The sequence below is a fragment of the Melospiza melodia genome, chromosome 28, assembly GCF_035770615.1.
Source record: "Melospiza melodia melodia isolate bMelMel2 chromosome 28, bMelMel2.pri, whole genome shotgun sequence".
Taxonomy (NCBI): Eukaryota; Metazoa; Chordata; class Aves; order Passeriformes; family Passerellidae; genus Melospiza; species Melospiza melodia.
The window spans coordinates 3,742,163-3,761,851 of NC_086221.1; the positions used below are offsets into that span (position 1 = coordinate 3,742,163).

At 59.9% G+C, this 19,689-nt stretch overlaps 2 protein-coding genes across 2 annotated transcripts; one reads left to right on the forward strand and one right to left on the reverse strand.

Moving 5' to 3' along the window:
* Nucleotides 1-1,912: 1,912 nt before the first annotated feature.
* GNAT2 (G protein subunit alpha transducin 2) lies at nt 1,913-9,349 on the reverse strand. The gene is made up of 9 exons (XM_063178195.1): nt 9,328-9,349; nt 6,681-6,908; nt 5,790-5,832; nt 5,453-5,594; nt 5,137-5,294; nt 4,413-4,541; nt 4,072-4,201; nt 2,512-2,665; nt 1,913-2,113 (listed from the first exon to the last, which is right to left on the reverse strand). The coding sequence occupies exons 2-9, from the start codon at nt 6,796-6,798 to the stop codon at nt 1,923-1,925; spliced, it is 1,065 nt and encodes a 354-aa protein (XP_063034265.1). The 5' UTR covers nt 6,799-6,908; nt 9,328-9,349; the 3' UTR covers nt 1,913-1,922.
* A 171-nt stretch (nt 9,350-9,520) lies between these two features.
* On the forward strand, nt 9,521-19,495 carry AMPD2 (adenosine monophosphate deaminase 2). The gene is given in 19 exon segments (XM_063178168.1): nt 9,521-9,687; nt 11,170-11,300; nt 12,042-12,172; nt 12,463-12,531; nt 13,097-13,208; nt 13,307-13,493; nt 13,579-13,720; nt 13,807-13,896; nt 14,148-14,277; nt 14,371-14,565; nt 14,706-14,837; nt 14,926-15,089; nt 15,804-15,930; nt 16,023-16,186; nt 16,298-16,418; nt 16,491-16,664; nt 16,893-17,003; nt 18,498-18,687; nt 18,690-19,495. Coding segments are annotated over 19 exon segments (2,625 nt in total). The 5' UTR covers nt 9,521-9,617; the 3' UTR covers nt 18,875-19,495.
* The last annotated feature ends 194 nt before the right edge of the window (nt 19,496-19,689 follow it).

A 19,689-nucleotide genomic window follows, 5' to 3' on the forward strand; every position in this document is an offset into this window, starting at 1 on the left:
AGAAAAAGTGGGAGCAGTGATGTGTGGTGAGGGTTGGTTCTTCCTTTGGCTCTGCTCAGCAGAACGGTGAGATGGGAATGTTTTCTTCTTCTGGGAGGGAGGGAGAGAGAACAGGGAGTTAAACACACCCAGGGAAGGGCTTAGGGGAGCAATTTTATGGAAAGAAGGGAAAAACTCAGGTGGGGTTCAGGGATTTGTGTCCCTTCATCCCTTTGCCTTCCTCCGTGGTGATGAGTGTGGAGCATCCCCTCCCTCCTCCCCATTCCAAGTGTCACCTTCTGGTGCCTCCTGCCTGCAGGGAACCTGCTTGAGGTCTTTTTTATTGTTTTGGTTTCTTTTTGTAGCTTTTTCCTGCTTTTTTTGTTAATGTTCAAGGATAAGAGAAACACCAGAGGTTCCCTGAAAAGCAAAGTGCCAGAGCCAGTGGCTGGGAGCTGCTTGGAAAGGGGGGAGAGAGGATGGAATTCCTGCTGCTGCTCAGAATTAGTGTAAGATTTAGGATGATAAACCCTAATTAGAGTGATAAACCCTAATTAAAGTTTTAGGATGAGCTAAAAGACTCAGAGCAGCAGAGTGTGCCTTGGGATATTCCCATCCACTGAGGCTGGCCTGGAATCGCAACTGGAGAGAAATAAAATGATTGCCTTTAGCTCAGGTGGAGGATTTGGGAATCTCCGTGTGCAAGGGTGGGAATTGTCTGGCTGAGCCCACCCCACTGTGGGGTGGGACTGAATCCCATGGGAGCTCAGCACAGGGATGTGACCATGTCCCTGGGCTGATGGGACTCCAGACTCCCCCTCCCCACTGCTCCCAGTCCATCCTCCCCTCCGCTACTCCTAGGATTTCCAGGACTTGGTGGCAAAATCAGGGGGACCTACATCCCACCACCCCTCAAAGCAGGATGGAGCCAGCTCTGATCATCCTCATCCTCCTCCCCAGCTCTTCTTTTTGGGATGGTGCTGAGTCTGCTCATGCTTATCTCCAGCCCCTTCCCCAGCCTTGTTTTTGGGGGGGATGGAGCTGGCTCTGCTTTTCTTCATCCCCTTCTCCTTTCCCCAGCCCTTTTTTGGGGATTGAGCTGGTTCTGATCATCCCCATCCTCTTCCTTCTTCCCCAGACCTTTTTTGGGGATGGAGCCAACTCTGCTCTTTCTCATCCCTGTCCTCTTTTCCCAGCCCTTTATGGGAGGAATCCAGGTTTGATTGTTTTCATATCCCTCCCCTTCCCCAGCCCTTTTTTTGTGATGGAGCCAACTCTGCTCTTCTTTGTCCCCTTCCCAAGCTTTTTCTGCAATGGAACCAACTCTGATCAGCCTTACCCCTTCCCAGCCCTTTTTCTGGGATGGATCTGGCTCTGCTCTTCCTCACCTCCCTCTCCTTCCCCAGTCTTTTCTGGGATGGAGCCAACTCTGATCATTCTCATCCCAGTCCCCTTCCCCAGCCCATTTTTCAGAGAGATCCAGCTCTGATCATCTTTATTCCCCTCCCCTTTCCCAGCCCTTTTTGGGATGGAGCCAATAGTGATCATCATCCTCCTCTTCATCACCCTTCCCTTTCCCAGCCCTTTTTGGGATGGAGCCAATAGTGATCATCCTCCTCTTCATCCCCCTTTCTCAGCCTTTTTTTCAGAGAGATCCAGCTCTGATCATCTTCATCACCCTCCCCCTTCCCAGCCCATTTTAGGATGGAGCCAATAGTGATCATCTTCCTCTTCATCCCCTTTCCATTTCCCAGCCCTCTTTGGGATGGAGCTGGCTCTGCTCATCCCCCTCCCCTTCCCCAGCTCTTTTTTAGGATGGAGCCAGCTCTGCTCTTCCTCATCCCCTTCCCCAGCCCTTTTTGGGATGGATCCAGCTCTGACCACCCTCCTGCCCTCTCCTGTCCCTGTTTTCTGGCTCCAGCCTCTCCCATACCTGCTGGTGCTCAGAAGAGGCCGCAGTCCTTGAGGTTCTCTTTGATGATCACGTCTGTGACGGCATCGAAGACGAACTTGACGTTCTGTGTGTCTGTGGCACAGGTCATGTGGCTGTAGATCTCCTTCACGTCCTTCCTCATGTTGAGATCCAGGAACTGGGTCTTGATGTAATTCCCTGCGTCCTCAAATGTGTTTGGACCTGCAGAGGGGGGGAATGCTTCCAAGCTGCTCCCATGGGGGTGGGTGTTGGAGGAAAAGGGTGGAGTGCTGACCAGGCGTAGCACAGAACTCCTTTTTACCCCATTTCTGTTCTTCCAAACACCTTCCTGAGGCCACATCCATCCTCTCCTCAGCTCCAGCCTCCCAGAATTTGGCTCACTACCTCACAGAGCAGCATGGAGCTGCTTCTGCTCATCCTCATCCCCTTCCCCAGCCTTCTTTTTGGGATAGAGCCAGTTCTCATCATCCTCATCTGCCTTCCCCAGCCCTATCACAACATATCCCAAAACCATCTTTGCTGGGACCACACAACTCCCCAGCCCCTGCTTTGGGGGGTCTCAAAGAGGAGGGGTAAGGCTGGGAATGGTCTGGACTCACCATCATACTCTGGGAAGCAGATGCTGAGATGGACTTTCTTGATCTTTTCCTCAAAAAGGTCCTTCTTGTTGAGGAAGAGGATGATGGAGGTGGCAGCAAAGAACTTGTGGTTGCATATACTGTTGAATAGGTGCAGGGACTCATGCATCCGGTTCTGCAGGGAAGAGGATCATCATGGATTGGCACCCCCACTGGGCCACTGCAGCCCACCCCCAAGCCCCCATTCCCAAAAAAAAGAGCTTTCCCCTGTTTGCTGCAGCAGCAGCTGCTCCTGCTGCCTGCCCAGTCTCTCCTGCCCACCCAAAATCACAGATAAATCCACGTGATGCTCAAGGTAGGGACTGGCTCCAGTCCCTCCTGGGATTGTCCGAAATGAAGGATTGTAGTGATTTCACTGAGCAAATGATCCATGGAAACCTTGGAGCCTATGAGGAAGGTGCTCAGTGAGCACCATCCCAGTCATCAGGGGGATGGTCTGTTGGACTGTGGCTTCTGGCCATTATCCACAGCTTCAGGAAGGAGCTGGGAAAAGGAAATCTCCAGTTTCAGAGCAGATATTTGAGTTCTTAGTTTCCTGCTGGGTCATCCTGAGGGGATAAGAATCCATCTAGGCAGAGCCAAGTCCAGTGGGGGGATTTTCTTGATATAAGGGGGGTCCTCCATCTTTATGGGCAGCAGGTGGGTTCTCCAGGGATGGTTTTCCCTTGTCCAGGTTCCCATCACAGCAGCTTTTCTGTAAGCAGAGCACTGACTGTGCCCAAATCCTGCCCTGTCCTGTGCTGGGTGGGCATTCCAGCCTCTCCCAAGGGCTCCCATGGGAAGGATGCTGTCCTGCACACAGCTGAGAAAAGGCTGTGAGCTCCTGCCTGGCCATGGCAGGGCCCAGGGATGGCAGATCCTGACCCTGATCCAGCTTCAGAAGGTATTTGGATCCCAAGCAGCAGCCATGGGACCTGGAGGAGATGCCAGGGAAGAAACCACTCCTGCTCTTCTTGTCTTCACCCCTTATCTCTTCAAAGAAAAACCCTTTATGGAGCTTCCATGTTCCTTCTCTCTGGATCTCCAAGCTGCTTTTCCAGGGCTCTGCTGGTGCATCCTTCACTGGACACACTTTGGATCACATCCTTGTGCCCCCACACTGCGAGGGTGGGAGCTGCCCCTCCTTATCCCCTCTGCTCGCCCTGGAGGGCACAGTGAGACACGAGGTGCCTCAGGACCAGATTTTCCTTCATCCCAGTGGGTTCCTGGCTCTTCCTGCCCTTCCCTGTAGCTGGCTGGCTGTGTGGCCATTCTCTGGTGGCTCTCAGGATCTGCTCAGGAGCACTTGGGGGTTTCCTTGTAGGCAGAGCCATGGATTCATAACCCAGAGAAGTGCAAACACCTTTACTCACTGTGCTTTACCTGGGTGGGAACCAGCTCCATCCCACATCTCCCACACCTTTCCTGGATCACCCAGAGCATCTGACAGTGCAAAGTGCTGTTCCTCCCTCCTCTGATCCCCCTCAGAGCTCCCTGTTCCTCTCCCCCTCAGCTCCCAGTGCCTCCAGGACCCCAACCCACCACTTCGTCGTCCTCCACCAGCACCATGTCGTAGGCGCTCAGGGCCCCACAGAAGATGATGCAGGTCACCCCCTCGAAGCAGTGGATCCACTTCTTCCTCTCTGAGCGCTGCCCTCCCACGTCGAACATCCTGGGAAGGGGACAAGCATGAGGGACACGCTCACACCTGGTCCTGACACCCCCCATCTGATGGTGCCACATCCTCAAGGGGTCAGGAATCACTGCGGGACGGCACTGGTGGTCCCTCAAGTGTCAGGGTCATCCCAAAATCCCTCCCCACCGTCAGGGCTGGGGAGAATCGTGGAGGAGTGGTCATGGAGGTGGGGGAGGCTCCCACCCACCTGAAATTCAGGTCTTTGACAGAGAACTTGGTCTCGATGATCCCTGTGGTCTTCACTCGGGATCGCAACACATCCTGCTCATTGGGGAGGTAGTTGGGGGCTGTGATCCTGTCCAGCTGGTTCAGGTAACTGTGGGGACAGCAAGGGATGTGACCTGCTGCCAAGGGGCTGCCCATGTGTCCCCCTTCCCCCAGAGTTTTGGGGATGGTTGTGGGGATGAGCTCTGCCAAACACTGGGACTCCAGGGCAATGACATCCCTGGGAGAGCTGAGGGACATCAAAGGTGGTGGGGCTGCAGGTCAGCGGCACTCTTGGGATGGGGATGGCACTGGTGGGATGAATGATGACAGCGGTGGGATGGAGAATGTAGGACAGCACGAATGGAATGGCAGATGGCAGCAGTGAGATGGGGATAGCACTGATGGGATGGAGAAGGGCACTGGTGGGATTGGGGAATGGTACTGGTGGGATGGATGATGACAGCGGTGGGATGGAGAATGTAGGACAGCGCTAATGGAATGGAAGATGGCTGCAGTGGGATGGCGGATGGCATGGAGAACAGTACTGGTGGGATGGATGATGACAACAGTGGGATGAAGAATGGCAGACTCAGGGTATTCCCAGGAGCAGGGAGGAGATGGATTTTGCCAGGCTGGGTTGGAGCTGGCCATGAGCTGCCAGGGCGTCCCCAGGCCGGTCCCTGTTGTGCCCTGTCCCCACTCACTATGCGGCTGAGTCGTTGAGCTGATACTCGGCAGCGCGGTCAAAGCACGCCTGAACCCCCCCGTCCTTCCACAGCTTCTTGATGCAGGACACCAGCTCGGGGGGCATCGTGCCCTCCTCGATGGAGTCAGCCAGGTTGAAGAGCAGCCGGCCTTCATCCTGTGAGAAGGACCTTCATCACCAACCCTGCCGTGGCCCCTGTCCCCGCAGAGAGCCCTCAGGACTGGGGGGACAAAATGGGGCTGCATGGACGCTGGTTCTGGGGGCTGCCCTGGCCCCACGCCGTGGGGTTTGGGGGACACTGTCCCAGCACTGACCGCGCAGGAGGACTCGGCGTAGTCGATGCCCAGCGTGGACATGGCGCGGATGATGGCCAGGATGGACTGCAGGATGTTCCCGTAGATAATGGACTTGAACTCCATGCACTCCTCCTCCGTGTAACCGTCCTGGTGGATGATCCTGGCAGGCACACTGGCCTCAGCCCCAAGCCAGGACATCCCCTCTACCAGGAATCACCACCCCACACTGGGAATCACAGATGCCACCACCAGGTGACATGGGGGGGTGACTGGAGATCCAGCCACCTCATGTCCAAGAGCTGGTGGCTCATCCTTATGGCCTCCCCCTCCCCAGTGTGGCTCAGGCCATACTCACTTCATCTGCTTCACGATGGTGCTCTTCCCTGACTCTCCAGCCCCTGGAAAAGGGTGGGAGGGACACCTTAGTGCCCATCAGGGCCTGTTGCCACAGTGATGAGCACCCCATGGGGATCAAAGCCACTGCCCCCCACACATCCGCTGCCTAGACACCCAGCCTGGCCTCTTCCCATGACCACTGTCATCCCCACACTCCTGTCACCCCTTGCACCCTGTGTGGGACCACAGCTCGGGGACCCCCAGGGTGGTGGGATCATCCCCATGTTGTGTGCAGGTCCCCCCATCCCACACCTCCCACCCACCGTGGGCAGTGCCCGGCGATGCCTCTGGGGCCGTAAGCGGCTTAGGGCAGCACAGGAAGCTGCTTAGAATTAGGGTGTTAATCGCCTTGACCCCAGCCCCCCCACCTGGATACGGCCCCACTGCTGGCCCCTGCCCCATGGAGTCACCCCCTGCCCCACAGGGTCACCCCCAAGCCCCATGGAGTGCAGAGGGACCCCCAAGGAACCATCTCCTCCTGCCTGGCACCATCAACAGGTTTCGAAGTTCCCCAGGTTCTCACTAACGCCATGAGATGTGGCACATCCTGATGGGACCCAGGATGGTCCTTTCAAAGGGTCTTGGTCCTTTCCCCATCCCCTCACTGTCCCCTTCGTGCCTGCTGTCCCCAAAAGCCAATGCCACATCCAGCCCTTCCCAGGGATAACATCCTGGTGGCAGGACAACATCTCCAGGCTGATGGTGACTTGTCCAAGGGGTACCAGAGCCAGGGCAGGAGGAGCCCAGGGGGTCACAGGTTCCCTGTCCCCCTCTCCATCTCCACATCCCCTCAGCCTCAACGGAGTGGGAACACAGGGACATCTCCAGGGGACATCCCCTCCAGCCTTACCAAGCAGCAGCAGTTTGACCGTCTTGGCCTCCTTATCCGCATCCTCCTGGAGCTTCTTCTCCAGCTCCTTGGACCTCTTGGCCATCTCCTTGTCCTCGGCACTGGCCCCGCTCCCCATGGCTTCGTCGTCCTCCTCCTCCTCCAATAACTCCACAAGCTCCTCTAGGTCCCCAGGCTTTTCCAGCTCTTCAAGTAGATAACACGCACACCTCGGGAACGAGGTGGGCACTGGGAGATGAACCAGAAATTCAAAAAAAGGAGAGCCAGGTACCCCACACCTGATGTTGGGGTGCCCCAAGCCGGCAGCACTCTTCGGTGGGTCCTTGCTGCTGGCTGCCCCCCGCTCTCTCCCTTAATTCCCCATGGATAACCTGTTTTTTTTGACCGTGGGATTTGGGGACTTTTTATCTTGCCATGTGACCCAGGAAATCCAATTAGCCCAAGATGGCAAAGATTAGGGCTCAGGGAGGAAAAAAAAAAGGATGGAGCATCTCAGGGAGGTGGGCAGGGGGCTTTACATAAGGGGGGGCATCAGCGTGACACCCCCTGCCCGTGGGGACTGGTCCCCTGAGGTGACTTGGGAAGTGGGGATCATTTTGGGGGTCCCTCCTGTCTGTGGGCTGTGACCCCATTTTTGGGGGGCATTGAGGATGGGATCATCCCCATGTTTTGTGTGTCCCCCACCCCTGGGTGCTCCAGAGCGGTGGCAGGGGACTGGGCGGTGACAGGGGGCCAGGGTGGTGGCAGGGGGGTGATGGCACCGGGGGATTCCTCCTGCAGGGAAAAGGGAGCTAATTACCCCGGGGTGGGTAACGAGGGCCCCTAATCCTGCCCCGCTGGGTGCCGCCCTCCCGCTGCCTAAGCTCTTTAATGGGATCGCGGCTCAGCCTTCCTCCTCCTCCTCCTCCTCTTCCCGGGCTCAGCACCCCCCTCCCAGCCCAGCCCATCCCCCAAACCCTGGGGACAGGTGGGAGCCTCCCCCTTTTCCTGCGGGGCTGGCTGTGGGTGGGCACCGCAGGGGGAGCCCCCGCCCCGGGGGGGGCTTTGGGACCCCCACAAGCCCTGCAGGTCCCCGATGTTTGGCTTTAAGGTGTCCTAAATCCCCGATGTTTGGGTTTCAGGTGTCCTAAATCCCCGCACTTCACAGGGTCACTGGGGGCTCCATGTCCCCGCACCGGTGTCCCCACGTCCCACCGGGCGCGTACTCGCTGCCAGCGCCGTTGCTTGGGGACACTCTGTTCCTGCTGTCCCCGCGGACACAAAGCCCTTTCTGAGCCTCTAATGAACTCGGCGCTAATGAGGGGGGTCCAATTAAAATACCAGACACCACCCCCCCCCCCCCCCGCGGTGTGCGGACAGTGCTGGGCAGGGGACATGAGTCAGGCTGGGGGTCCCCACTGTCCCCCGTGGCTGTTGTGGCACAGCGCTGGCCCTGGTGGGTGGTGTCACCTCGCTGTCCCTTCATTCCCTCGACAAGGGGTGGGGGGCACAGAGGGGGGTGGGTGACATTCCCTCCGCTCTACCAGCGGCTAAAAATACCCCCCCGCGCCGGTGGCAGCTTAGGGGACACTGGGGGCGCTCGGAGGGGACGCAGCCCGACGGCCACCCAGAGCCACCCCGGCACCGGGAGCCCCGGCCCAGGTAGGGACACGCGGAGGGACACCCCCGGCACAGGCGACACCCCCGGCACAGGCGACACCCCCGGCACAGGCGACACCCCCGCGGCCGGGCTCTGCCTCTGGGGTGGCCCCACTTTGGGTGGGGGGTGCATTGGGGGGCAGGGGCTCCTTGGGGACATTCCTGGGGGGCTCAGGGCACCCCAGCAGGGTGTGAGGTGGGGAGTGCTGCAGGAGCGCGAGTCCTTCTTTTGGGGTGCAGTGCCATATCTGGGGGGGAATCATCATTGCCCCATTTTGGGGGCACTGGCTGATTTCGGAGGTACCTTTGGGGGTACAGTGTTTAACGGGGGGCTGAGGGTCTGTTTAGGGGGTGCAGTGCCAGCCCTGGGGAGGGGGGATCATCATTGCCCCATTTCGGAGGTACCCCGTGCCTTTGGGGTACAGTGTTTAACGGAGGGGGGGTGACAGTCTGTTTAGGGGGTGCAGTGCCAGCCCTGGGGAGGGGGTGCCCATCCCGGGGGTGACGGTGCCCGCTGGGTGGGCACAGTGGGATTGGGAAGAAGGACCTTCTGTCTTTTTGGGGAGCAATGCCTGTTCGGGGGGGGGGGGAGTGTCCATATTGGGGGGCATAATGTCCACCCTGGGGGGAAGGGGGGGTTAACTCTATTAACCCTATTTTGGAAGCATCGCTGTCGCTTTGGGGGGGGTCCCATCCCATCTCTCGCGGGGGTGCGATGCCCGCTCGGGGGGGACGTTAGGGCTGAGCCGGGGGGTAACGACTGTCCCCGAGGAGGGGCTTGGGCTGTGCCGGGGGTCCCACAGAGCCGCCTGGGGGGGCTGTCCCGGGGTGCACACGGCTGTCCCGGGGTGTCACGGCTGTCTGGGGGTCACGGCTGACCCCACACGGGTACAGGGCGTTCCTCCGGGGGTGTCACGTTTGTCCGTGGGGGGGTCACGGCTGGCCCAGCGCTGTCACAGCCCCATCCCGCGTCTTGCCTCCCCCCCCAACCCTCCGGCGCCGCAGCCACCTCCTTCCTCCTCCTCCTCCTCCTCCTCCTCGCCACATCCTCCGCCCGCCCCATCCTCTTCCTCGTGCCGGTTTCCGGCCGGGCCCCGCCGGGGACTTTGGTCCATTCCCGGGTTCCTGCATCAATCATCAACCAGGGGAGAGAGCGGCCGCTGCGGCCCCGCCGCCGTAAGAGTCCCCCGGGCGCCCCCCGTCATTCACCCCCCGCCCCCATCACCATCATCACCACCATCACCATCATCACCGCCAGCATCAGCCCCTCCGCTCCTCCCCGGCCCCCCTGGAGCCGCCATGTCCTCTGCCCCCCCGGCCAAGTGCTCCTTCAAGAAGCGGGGTAGCCTGCAGACCCCCAGCCCCGCAGGTGAGACCCCCCCCAAGCACCCCGAGGGGACACCAGGGGACAGCCAGCTCACGGCCCGGGGTGGGGGGCGATGCTGCGAGTAGGGGGGAACATTGGGGCGGGGGGGCAATGCCGCCGTGCTGCTCTGAGGGTTTATTTTGGTTTATTTTGGGGAGGGGGGAGCCACCAGCGCGTCCCGGCACCCGGAGGGGTGGCAGCGGCGGGGGGGGCCCTGCGTGTCCCCTCCCGCCAGCGCAGCGCCTCGGTGGCGCAGTGAGAGCGGAGGAAGAGGAGGAGGAGGAAGGAGGGGGGGCGGACCCGGTTTGGGGGGGCTCCGCGGGGGCGATCTCGGGTGGCACTGGGTGGGGGGCAGTGATGGCACGGGGTGGGCAAGGTGGCACTTTGTTGTTGGCACTGTTGGGAGAGGGTCTCGGGGTGCCGCCGGGGCTGCTCCCACACGTGGGTGGCACACGTGTGTTCTGGGTGGATGGCAAATGGTGGTGGTGACACAGGGTGAGTGTGGTGACATCACCGGGGTGAGGTGGCACTACGGGGTTGTCACCTGGGGGGTCTAGGGGCATCACCGGGGCTGCTCCCGGCTCTGGTGAGCCACGTTTGTCCTGGGTGGGTGGCACAGGGTGTTCTGGATGGTGGCACTAGTGGGCGAGGTGGCACCTTGGGGTTGTCATCTGTCTGGCACCCGTGTTGGGGGGATCTTGGAGTGCCACCAGGGCCGCCACCTGTCACACGTGGGCAGCACAGGCAGTGTCCCGGGGGCACAGGGCACCCTGTGTGTCACTGTGTGCCCCAGGGGAGGCACCACCAGCACATCTGATGACACCAGTGCCATCCCTGCCCTGGGTGACACAGCCCCCATTCCCATTGGGGTGATGCAGGGAGCAAATGGGGTGGAGGCTCCTGTTTGGGGGTCAAGGGACCTGGATCTTCCCCCAGGCTGTGCTGGGTGGAGGGGCTCTTACTGGTGGACCCAGTTTAACCAGTAGGAGCTGATTTCCAGTGCCCCCCAGGCAGGCAGGTCTGTGGTGGGTTTGGGGTTGCAGTGAGGGGTGTTGGCATTGGGGTGGCACTGGGCATCCCCCATGGCTTAGTGCTGGTGGGAGCAGGGGGTGTGGGGCAGTGGGGTGGGTTTGGAGGGGGGATGATGTCACCTCTCCTACCCCAGTGAGGGGATGTGTCCCCCTGGGATGGGATGGGGGGCAGGGAGGTGGCCCTGGCAGGGACCCCAGTGTTGTGCCCCCCATGCTGTGGGGGTCCTGCAGCCCAGCCCCGAGCCCCTCATTCATTCACTGTTGGTTTCTCCCAGTGCCCCAGGGGGATGGGGGGGGGGGGGGGGGGCTCTTCCCCTTCAGCTGCCTCAGTTTCCCCATCATCCCCATTGGGAACAGCATCCCAGTTCCATGGTGGGGAGGGGGGGTTGATTAACCCCTTCCTGCCCAGATGGGGGTCCAGGCCCCCCAGCTGATGTTGTCCCACTCCCTGCAGAGCTGCGGGGGGGGCCGGGGGCCCGACCCCTGCAGTCAGCCTGGTCCCTGCCCGGGACCCCCCACAGCCTGAAGCATTTCCCAGTGGATCTGCGCACGTCCATGGATGGCAAATACAAGGAGATCGCTGAGGTGGGTCTGGGCCACACAGCTGGCCAGGTCTGGGGGGGTGAGCCTGTGTTGGGGGAGTGGGGGGGGTTTCCCCTCCATCCTTCCTCCACTCCTATCCTCCCCAAACCCTCCTCCCTTCCCACTCGTTCAGCTCTGAGTGTGGGAATCCCTGTGAGCCTTTCTCTGCCAACCCAGGGGCTGAGGTTCATGGCAGGGCTGAGGCTGCACCCAGCTTGTGGCAGGGCTGCTTTGGGCACAGTCCATGGCAGGGCTGAGGCTGCACCTAGCCCATGACATGGATGCCCAGGGCTCAGCTCATGTCAGGGCTGCTCTGGACACAGCTCAGGACTGTTTTGGCCACAGCTCAGTGCTGCTCTGGGCACAGCTCACAGCAGGGCTGCTCTGGGCTCAGTTCAGGGATGCTCTGGGCTCCTGGTAGGGCTGCTCTGGGCACAGCTCAGGACTGCTCTGGGCACAGCTCATGGCAGGACTGGGGCTGCACCTAGCCCATGACACGGATGCTCTGGGCTCAGCTCAGGGATGCTCTGGACACAGTTCATGTCAGGGTTGCTCAGGGCTCAGCTCAGGGCTGCTTTGGGCTTGGCTCAGGGATGCTCTGGGCTCAGCTTAGGGCTCCTTTGGGCTCGGCTCACAACAGGGCTACTCTGGGCATAGCTCAGGGCTCTGGGCACAGCTCAGGGATGCTCTGGGCTCACGGCAGGGCTGGGGCTGTGCCCAGCTCACGGCAGGGCTGCTCTGCAGGAGCTGTTTTGCCGCTCGCTGGCTGAGAACGAGATGCGCACGGCTCCCTACGAGTTCCCCGAGGAGAGCCCCATCGAGCAGCTGGAGGAGCGGCGCCAGCGCCTGGAGCGCCAGATCAGCCAGGACGTCAAGTAAGCCTGGGGGGTTCCCCTGTGTGCACCCCAAATGGCTGGAAGGGAGCCCTGCACGGGGCCAGGCCACCTCCCCGCCCCAAGAGGCTGTCTCTGTGCCAGCTCTGTGTGCCCTCTCCCGTGGGTGTCGCACTTGGTGTCCCCTTTGCAGTGAGTTTTTGGCTGGTTTCTGTCTGGTTTCTGTTGTTTTGGCATTAACGGGGTGTTTTCTCTCCCCGGCCCCCCCCCATTTCTCTCCCCCTCGTCCCCCCGGCTGTCCCCCCCCTCCACCGCCGCCTCCTTGTCCCCAGACTTGAGCCCGACATTTTGCTCAGAGCCAAACAGGACTTCCTGAAAATTGACAGTGCTGCGGACTTACAGTGAGTGTCCGGCCCGGTGTCACCGGCCGGGGCCACGGGGGGGATCGGGGACCCGCCTGGCCCCGTCTGACCCAGCACACCCAAGCATGGAGCCAAGAGGTCCCTCCCAGCCACTCTCACCGACACTGAATGCACCTGGGGAGGGGGGTTGGGGTGAGCTGGGGGTCCCAGCTCTGCTGCTGGCACAGGACCCCTGTCCTGGCCCTGTCGTCCCCTGGATGGGGGGTCTGACGCTGTGTGTCCCCTCCCTCCTGTCTCCGCTTGGGAGCTGTCTCTGTCGTGAGTTTTTTTTGTTCTTTGTGCCCTTCCTCCTCCCCACTCCCACTTTTCATTGTGCTCATCAGGGCTAAGGGATGTGTTTTGGGAAGGGGGACAATGCCACCACCAAAAAGGACACGGGTGGCACAGCTGTCACAGCCTCGTGGTGGCATCCCTGGGGACAGCGTCACCGTCCTGCCACCCCAGGGCTGGACACAGTCCCTGGGGTGGGGCTCATGCTGCTGTTGGCATACATGGGAATGGGGCACACCTGTCACTGTCCCACTGGCCACGTCTGTCCCCACAGGCTCTTCAAGGAGCAGAATGACAGCCTGGTGGACCATGTCCCCAAGGAGCGGGAGGCGCTGCTGGAGCGAGAATTCCAGCGGGTCACCATCTCTGGGGAGGAGAAGTGTGGGGTGAGCCTCCCCCTGACCCCCCTGGAAACCAGGCAAGGGTCTCCAGGCTGCCAACCCCAGCTTGGGGGATGGTTTTTTGTTTGGTGTCCCCTCTCCAGGTGCCCTTCACCGACCTGCTGGATGCAGCCAAGAGCGTGGTGAAGGCTTTGTTTGTGAGGGAGAAATACATGGGGCTGTCCCTGCAGAGCTTCTGCAAGACCACGGCCCGCTACCTGCAGGAGCTCTCTGAGAAGCCCCTGGAGACCCGAGGCTACGAGGAGGTGCCCGAGACCCCCGTGGCTGCTGGTGAGCACGCTGTGGGACGGTCTCAGTGCTGAGCTGGGGTGCTGCAGGAGCTTTTGGGGTGATGCTGGGTGTCTCCTGACTGCAGATGCCCCCGTGCACCCCCCGTTTGCTGAGCAGCACCCCTATGAGAAGTGGGACCCCAAGAACATGCCAGCGGATCTTGGCTTCGGGCTGAAGATGGTGGATGGTGTTGTGCACGTCTACACCAAGCAGGACATCACTGACAAGTGAGTTTTGTGAGGGGAGGGTCCTTCTCATTGGGGTGAGGAGTTTTTGGGGGTGCTGTGTGACTCTCTCATGTGTCCCCCACCAGGAGCACGGAGCTGGACCTGCCATACCCCGACCTGCAGGAGTTCATCGCCGACATGAATTTCCTCATGGCTTTGATCATCAATGGGCCCATGTAAGGGGAAGGGTCCCATGGGAGGGTCCTACCCTGGGGGGGATCCCATGATGGGGATGTGACCTGACCCCCTGGACAGCCCCAAGGATGTGGCTGTGACTCTGGCACATAGTGCTGGTGCAGCTCCCATGTGCACCCTCACCTGTGTCCAAGAGTCTATGTTCCCATATGTGTGGGGGCACCAGCCTTTTGGGGCTGGATGTTCTGCTTCCTCACCCCCAAACTGAGCTCCTGTTCCCTGTTTTGGGCAGCAAATCTTTCTGCTACCGCCGGCTGCAGTACCTGAGCAACAAGTTCCAGATGCATGTGCTGCTCAATGAGATGAAGGAGTTGGCGGCCCAGAAGAAGGTGCCTCACCGTGACTTCTACAACATCCGCAAGGTACCTGGGGATCCTGAGCTAGTCCCAGGTTTTTTGGGGTTCCTGGGGAGCTCTGGGAGGGTCTCAGGGCTGAGCATCACCTCCCTGGTGCAGGTGGACACCCACATCCATGCCTCGTCCTGCATGAACCAGAAACACCTCTTGCGCTTCATCAAGCGGGCGATGAAGAAGCACCTGGATGAAATTGTCCATGTGGAGAAGGGGAAGGAGCAGACGCTCAAGGAGGTGTTTGAGACGATGAACCTCACAGCCTACGACCTGAGCGTGGACACACTGGATGTCCATGCGGTACGGGAGGCTCCCAAACCCTGGGGATGAGCAAACCCCATCCTTGGTTCTTCCCCAGGGGGTTTTCCCAGGGCACAGGGGGTTGGTGGGGGGTGGGGTGGGTGATGAGGACTCTCAGGTCACACCTGTCCCACGTTCAGGACCGGAACACTTTCCACCGCTTCGACAAGTTCAACGCCAAGTACAACCCCATCGGGGAGTCCATCCTGCGGGAGATCTTCATCAAGACGGACAACCGCGTCTCGGGGAAGTACTTTGCCCACATCATCAAGGTGGGCCACCTCCCCTCCTCGTGGTATAACTCATGTCCCCTTCCCAGTGGCCAGGCAGTGACAGTTGTCACTTGTCCCTTCCCATCAGGAGGTGATGGCAGACCTGGAGGAGAGCAAGTACCAGAACGCGGAGCTGCGCCTGTCCATCTACGGGCGCTCGCGGGATGAGTGGGACAAGCTGGCCCGCTGGGCCGTCAGCCACCGCGTGCACTCCAACAACGTGCGCTGGCTCGTGCAGGTGCCCCGGCTCTTGTGAGTGAAGGGGGCACAGGAACCCTCACTTGGCTTGGGGGGATGCAGGCCACCCCACTATTGGAATTAAATACCAATAGAACCAGATGGAACGTGCCTGGGCTCATCTGGCCCTTGCTTGACCAAGGGCGGCAGCTGTGGTGGTTTCACCTCAGAGACACCTTTGGCTGGCTGGATGCTGCAGCTGGGCACTTGGGACAAGTCCAGGCATGCAGGAACTCAGGTTTACCTCTGGTGGAGAGGCTTCAAGGCCATGGTGAAGGAAAGGAGTTGGTTCTGATGGAGGGTTTGGATCCAGAGCTTTATTCTGGCCCACAGGCCTCTGAATGCAGCACCAGCTCCAGCAGAACTCCCTGAGCCCATGGGTGCTGTTCCTTTTAACCCCAGGGAGAGGGGAGGGAAAGGGTAGGGTTCCCACCAACCGGGTAAGGGGGGGAAGTCTCAGGGGACAAATGACACCTGGATGGCCCAATGTCTCCAGGGCTGAGAGGCATCTTTTGAACTTCACCAATCACACCACGCCCTTGCTGGAATGCCAAGATTGACAGACAGCACTCAGCAGGGGCAAGGGAGGGGAAGGGAGAGGTTGTTGGCACACCTGGGGAAAGAACTGGGATGACTGAGACAGGCTGTTACATCACACTGCAGCACCCCACTGCTGGCTGGGGTGGGGAGTGGGGGAAGCCAGCTCTGAGTGGGGTCCATTCCCTGCAGTGACATCTACCGGACGAAGAAGCAGCTGGCCAACTTCCAGGAGATGCTGGAGAATATCTTCCTGCCGCTCTATGAGGCCACAATCCACCCAGCCCAGCACCCAGAGCTGCACCTCTTCCTGGAGCACGTGAGTGCTGAGTCCTGCTCCTGGGGACACCCCAACCCAAACCCAGCTGGAGTGAGGGGTGGCATCCCACCCTGGGGCTGTCTCTCCTGCAGGTGGATGGCTTTGACAGCGTGGATGATGAATCCAAGCCAGAGCATCACATCTTCAACCTGGATAGCCCTTTGCCAGGCAACTGGGTGGAGGAGGACAACCCACCCTACTCCTACTACCTGTACTACATGTATGCCAACATGACAGTGCTCAACCACCTCCGGCGGTAAGGACATGGCACATCCCCAATTGCCGCATTCCTGACCTGGAACACACGCCCCTCAGGAGGTTCTGGGGAGGTCACAGGGTGATGCTGACAGTCAAACACCCCTTGCAGGAAGAGGGGCTTCCACACCTTCGTCCTGCGCCCGCATTGTGGTGAGGCCGGTCCCATCCACCACCTCGTGTCGGGGTTCATGGTGTCAGAGAACATCTCCCACGGGTTGTTGCTGCGCAAGGTGAGCGGGGACGGGGTGTCTGGGGGGGCTGGGGGTGTGGTGGGACCCCCCTTACCCTGCTGTGCCCCACAGGCCCCTGTGCTGCAGTACCTGTACTACCTGGCCCAGATTGGCATTGCCATGTCCCCGCTGAGCAACAACAGCCTCTTCCTGAGCTACCACCGCAACCCCCTGCCCGAGTACCTCTCACGGGGGCTCATGGTCTCGCTCTCCACTGATGATCCCCTCCAGTTCCACTTCACCAAGGTGAGCATTTGTGGGGGGCACCAGCCAGTGACCCCCAGAGGGGCAGTGGGGTGGGCATGGCTGGGTGATGGGATGAGGCCGGTAGTGGGGTGGGGTTGGTGGTGAGGTAGGGCCACTGGCAGCACTGAGGGATTCTGGTGGTGTAGAGGGGCTGGGAGGAGGTGGGGACCCCCGTCCTGCCTGAGGGGTCTGTGTGCTGTGGTGGGACCTGAGGGTGTCTGTCCCCAGGAGCCGCTGATGGAGGAGTACAGCATCGCCACCCAGGTGTGGAAGCTCAGCTCCTGCGACATGTGTGAGCTGGCCCGCAACAGCGTCCTCATGAGCGGCTTCTCCCACAAGGTGAGGCCCATTCCCTCATTCCCCATTCTGCAGTTTGCCTATTCCTGATTCCCATTTGCCTCCATTTCCCCATTCCCCCATTTGCCCAACCCCCTTCCCAGTTCCCATTTGCCTCCATTTCCATCCCTAATGCCCACATTTGCCCACTCCATCCCCAATTCCCATTCCCACTCTCATTTACCCCATTCCCAGTTCCCATTCACACCCAGTTGCCCTATTCTCAATTTCCGTTCACACCCAGTTGCCCATTCCCACTCCCAATTCCCCCATTCCAAATTCCCATTCCCTCCCAGTTCCCCAATTCTCATTCACCCCCAGTTGCCCCATTCGCTCACCCAATTCCCATTCACACCCAGTTCCCCCATTCCCATTCTCATTCACACCCAGTTCCCCCATTCCTAATTCCCATTCACTCCCAGTTCCCCCATTCCCAATTCCCATTCACACCCAGTTCCCCCATTCCTAATTCCCATTCACACCCAGTTCCCCCATTCCCATTCCCAATTCCCCCATTGCCATTTGCCCATTCCCGCTCCCAGTTCCCCCATTCCCAATTCCCATTCACCCCCAGTTCCCCCATTCCTAATTCCCATTCACTCCCAGTTCCCCCATTCCTAATTCCCATTCACACCCAGTTCCCCCATTCCCAATTCTCATTCACTCCCAATTCCCCCATTGCCATTTGCCCATTCCCACACCCAGTTCCCCCATTCTCAATTCCCATTCCCACTCCCAATTCCCCCATTCCCAATTCCTATTCACTCCCAGTTCCCCCATTCCCAATTCCCATTCACTCCAGTTGCCCATTCTCTTGTTCCCAATTCCTATTCACCCCCAGTTCCCACATTCCATTCCCAGTTCCCCCATTCCCAATTCCCATTCACACCCAGTTGCCCATTCCCTTGTTCCCAATTCCTTTTCACCCCCAGTTCCCCCATTCCCAATTCCCATTCACCCCCAGTTCCCCCATTCCTAATTCCCATTCACACCAGTTCCCCCATTCCCAATTCCCCCATTGCCATTTGCCCATTCCCACACCCAGTTCCCCCATTCCCAATTCCCATTCGCTCCAGTTGCCCATTCCCAATTCCCATTCACTCCAGTTGCCCATTCCCTTGTTCCCAATTCCTATTCACCCCCAGTTCCCGCATTCCATTCCCAATTCCCCCATTCCCAATTCCCATTCACACCCAGTTGCTCATTCCCTTGTTCCCAATTCCTTTTCACCCCCAGTTCCCCCATTCCCAATTCCCATTCACACCCAGTTGCTCATTCCCTTGTTCCCAATTCCTTTTCACCCCCAGTTCCCCCATTCCCAATTCCCATTCACACCCAGTTGCCCATTCCCTTGTTCCCATTTCCCACTCGCCGCCAGTTCCCCCATTCCCACTCCCAATTCCGTCATTGCCATTCCCCCATTCCCATTCCCCCTCCCCATGCACTGAGAGCACTGGGAGCACTGGGGCAGCCCTGGGTCCTGTCCCCCCTCCCCAGGTGAAGAGCTACTGGCTGGGGCCCAACTACCTGAAGGAGGGTCCGGAGGGGAATGACATCCGCCGCACCAACGTGCCCGACATCCGCGTCAGCTACCGCTTCGAGACGCTGTGCCAGGAGCTGACCCTCATCACGCAGGCGGTGCAGAGCGCCGAGCTGGAGCCCATCCAGGAGGAGGACGTGCTCACCATCTCCCTGGGCACCCACTGACCCCCCAGTTCCCCCCCGAGCCCCCCAGGGCTCCGCCGCCGTCCCCCCGCCTGCCCTTGCCGCTGTCTCGGTGCCGTTGCAGGGCGCGGCGTTTGTTGAGTCCTCTCTGTTTCAGCTTGGTTTGGTCGTTTTATGGGTGGTTTTTTGTCTTTTTCCGTTGTTTTTAATTGGGGTCTTGTTGCTGGCTTGGGCCCTGCTGGCACCAGGAGGTGACACGGGGGAGGGCACAGCCAGGGGTCCTGGATTTACCTCCCAGTGACAAGTCGGGGTGCTGGGTGCTGCTGTGGTGGCAGTGTGGGAGTGCCAGCCCAGCCCCACCTGGGTCCTGATGCTCCTTAACCCTGGTGGCCTCTCAGCCTGCTCTTCCACCCCGTGGGGACAACCAGAGGAAGCCAGAGCTGAGGTCTCTGCTGTCGCTGGGGACACAGTGGCCCAGAGCACAGGGGGATGGTGCCTGCTGGGGGATGCTCCATCCTCATCACCACGGGGAGGAAGGCAGGGGGTGGCCTGGGGAAGGTTTCATCCTCACCACCTCAGGGATGAAGGGAAGGCACATGTGTCCCTGGTGACATGTGTCCCTGTCCCCAACACTCCCAGGAGATGTTTGTTTGTGGCCCAAATCGGGCTGGACCAGGCTTCTCCCATCCCTGTGGGGCATTGCCCCCTCTGTCCCTGCAGTTTCCCATCCCAGTGCTGCTCATCTGCATCTGGAGCCGGCATTCCTGGGAAAAAACAAAGTTTTGAGAAAAACCTAACCGAGCATGAAAAATAAAAGTATTTAAGTAAAACACCGGAGTCGAAGTGAAGGGAGGGAGGTAGGGAGCACAGCCCCAGAGGGAAACTGAGGCACAGAAGGGGGTTGTGTGTGCCCTCGTGCCTTGGGTTTGGGGGTGCCCAGGGTGATGTGGGAGGGTCAGGGGGCGGATTGCGAGCGGCGGTGGCAGCGGCAGCGCTGGCGAGACGCCCGGGCACCGAGCCCGCA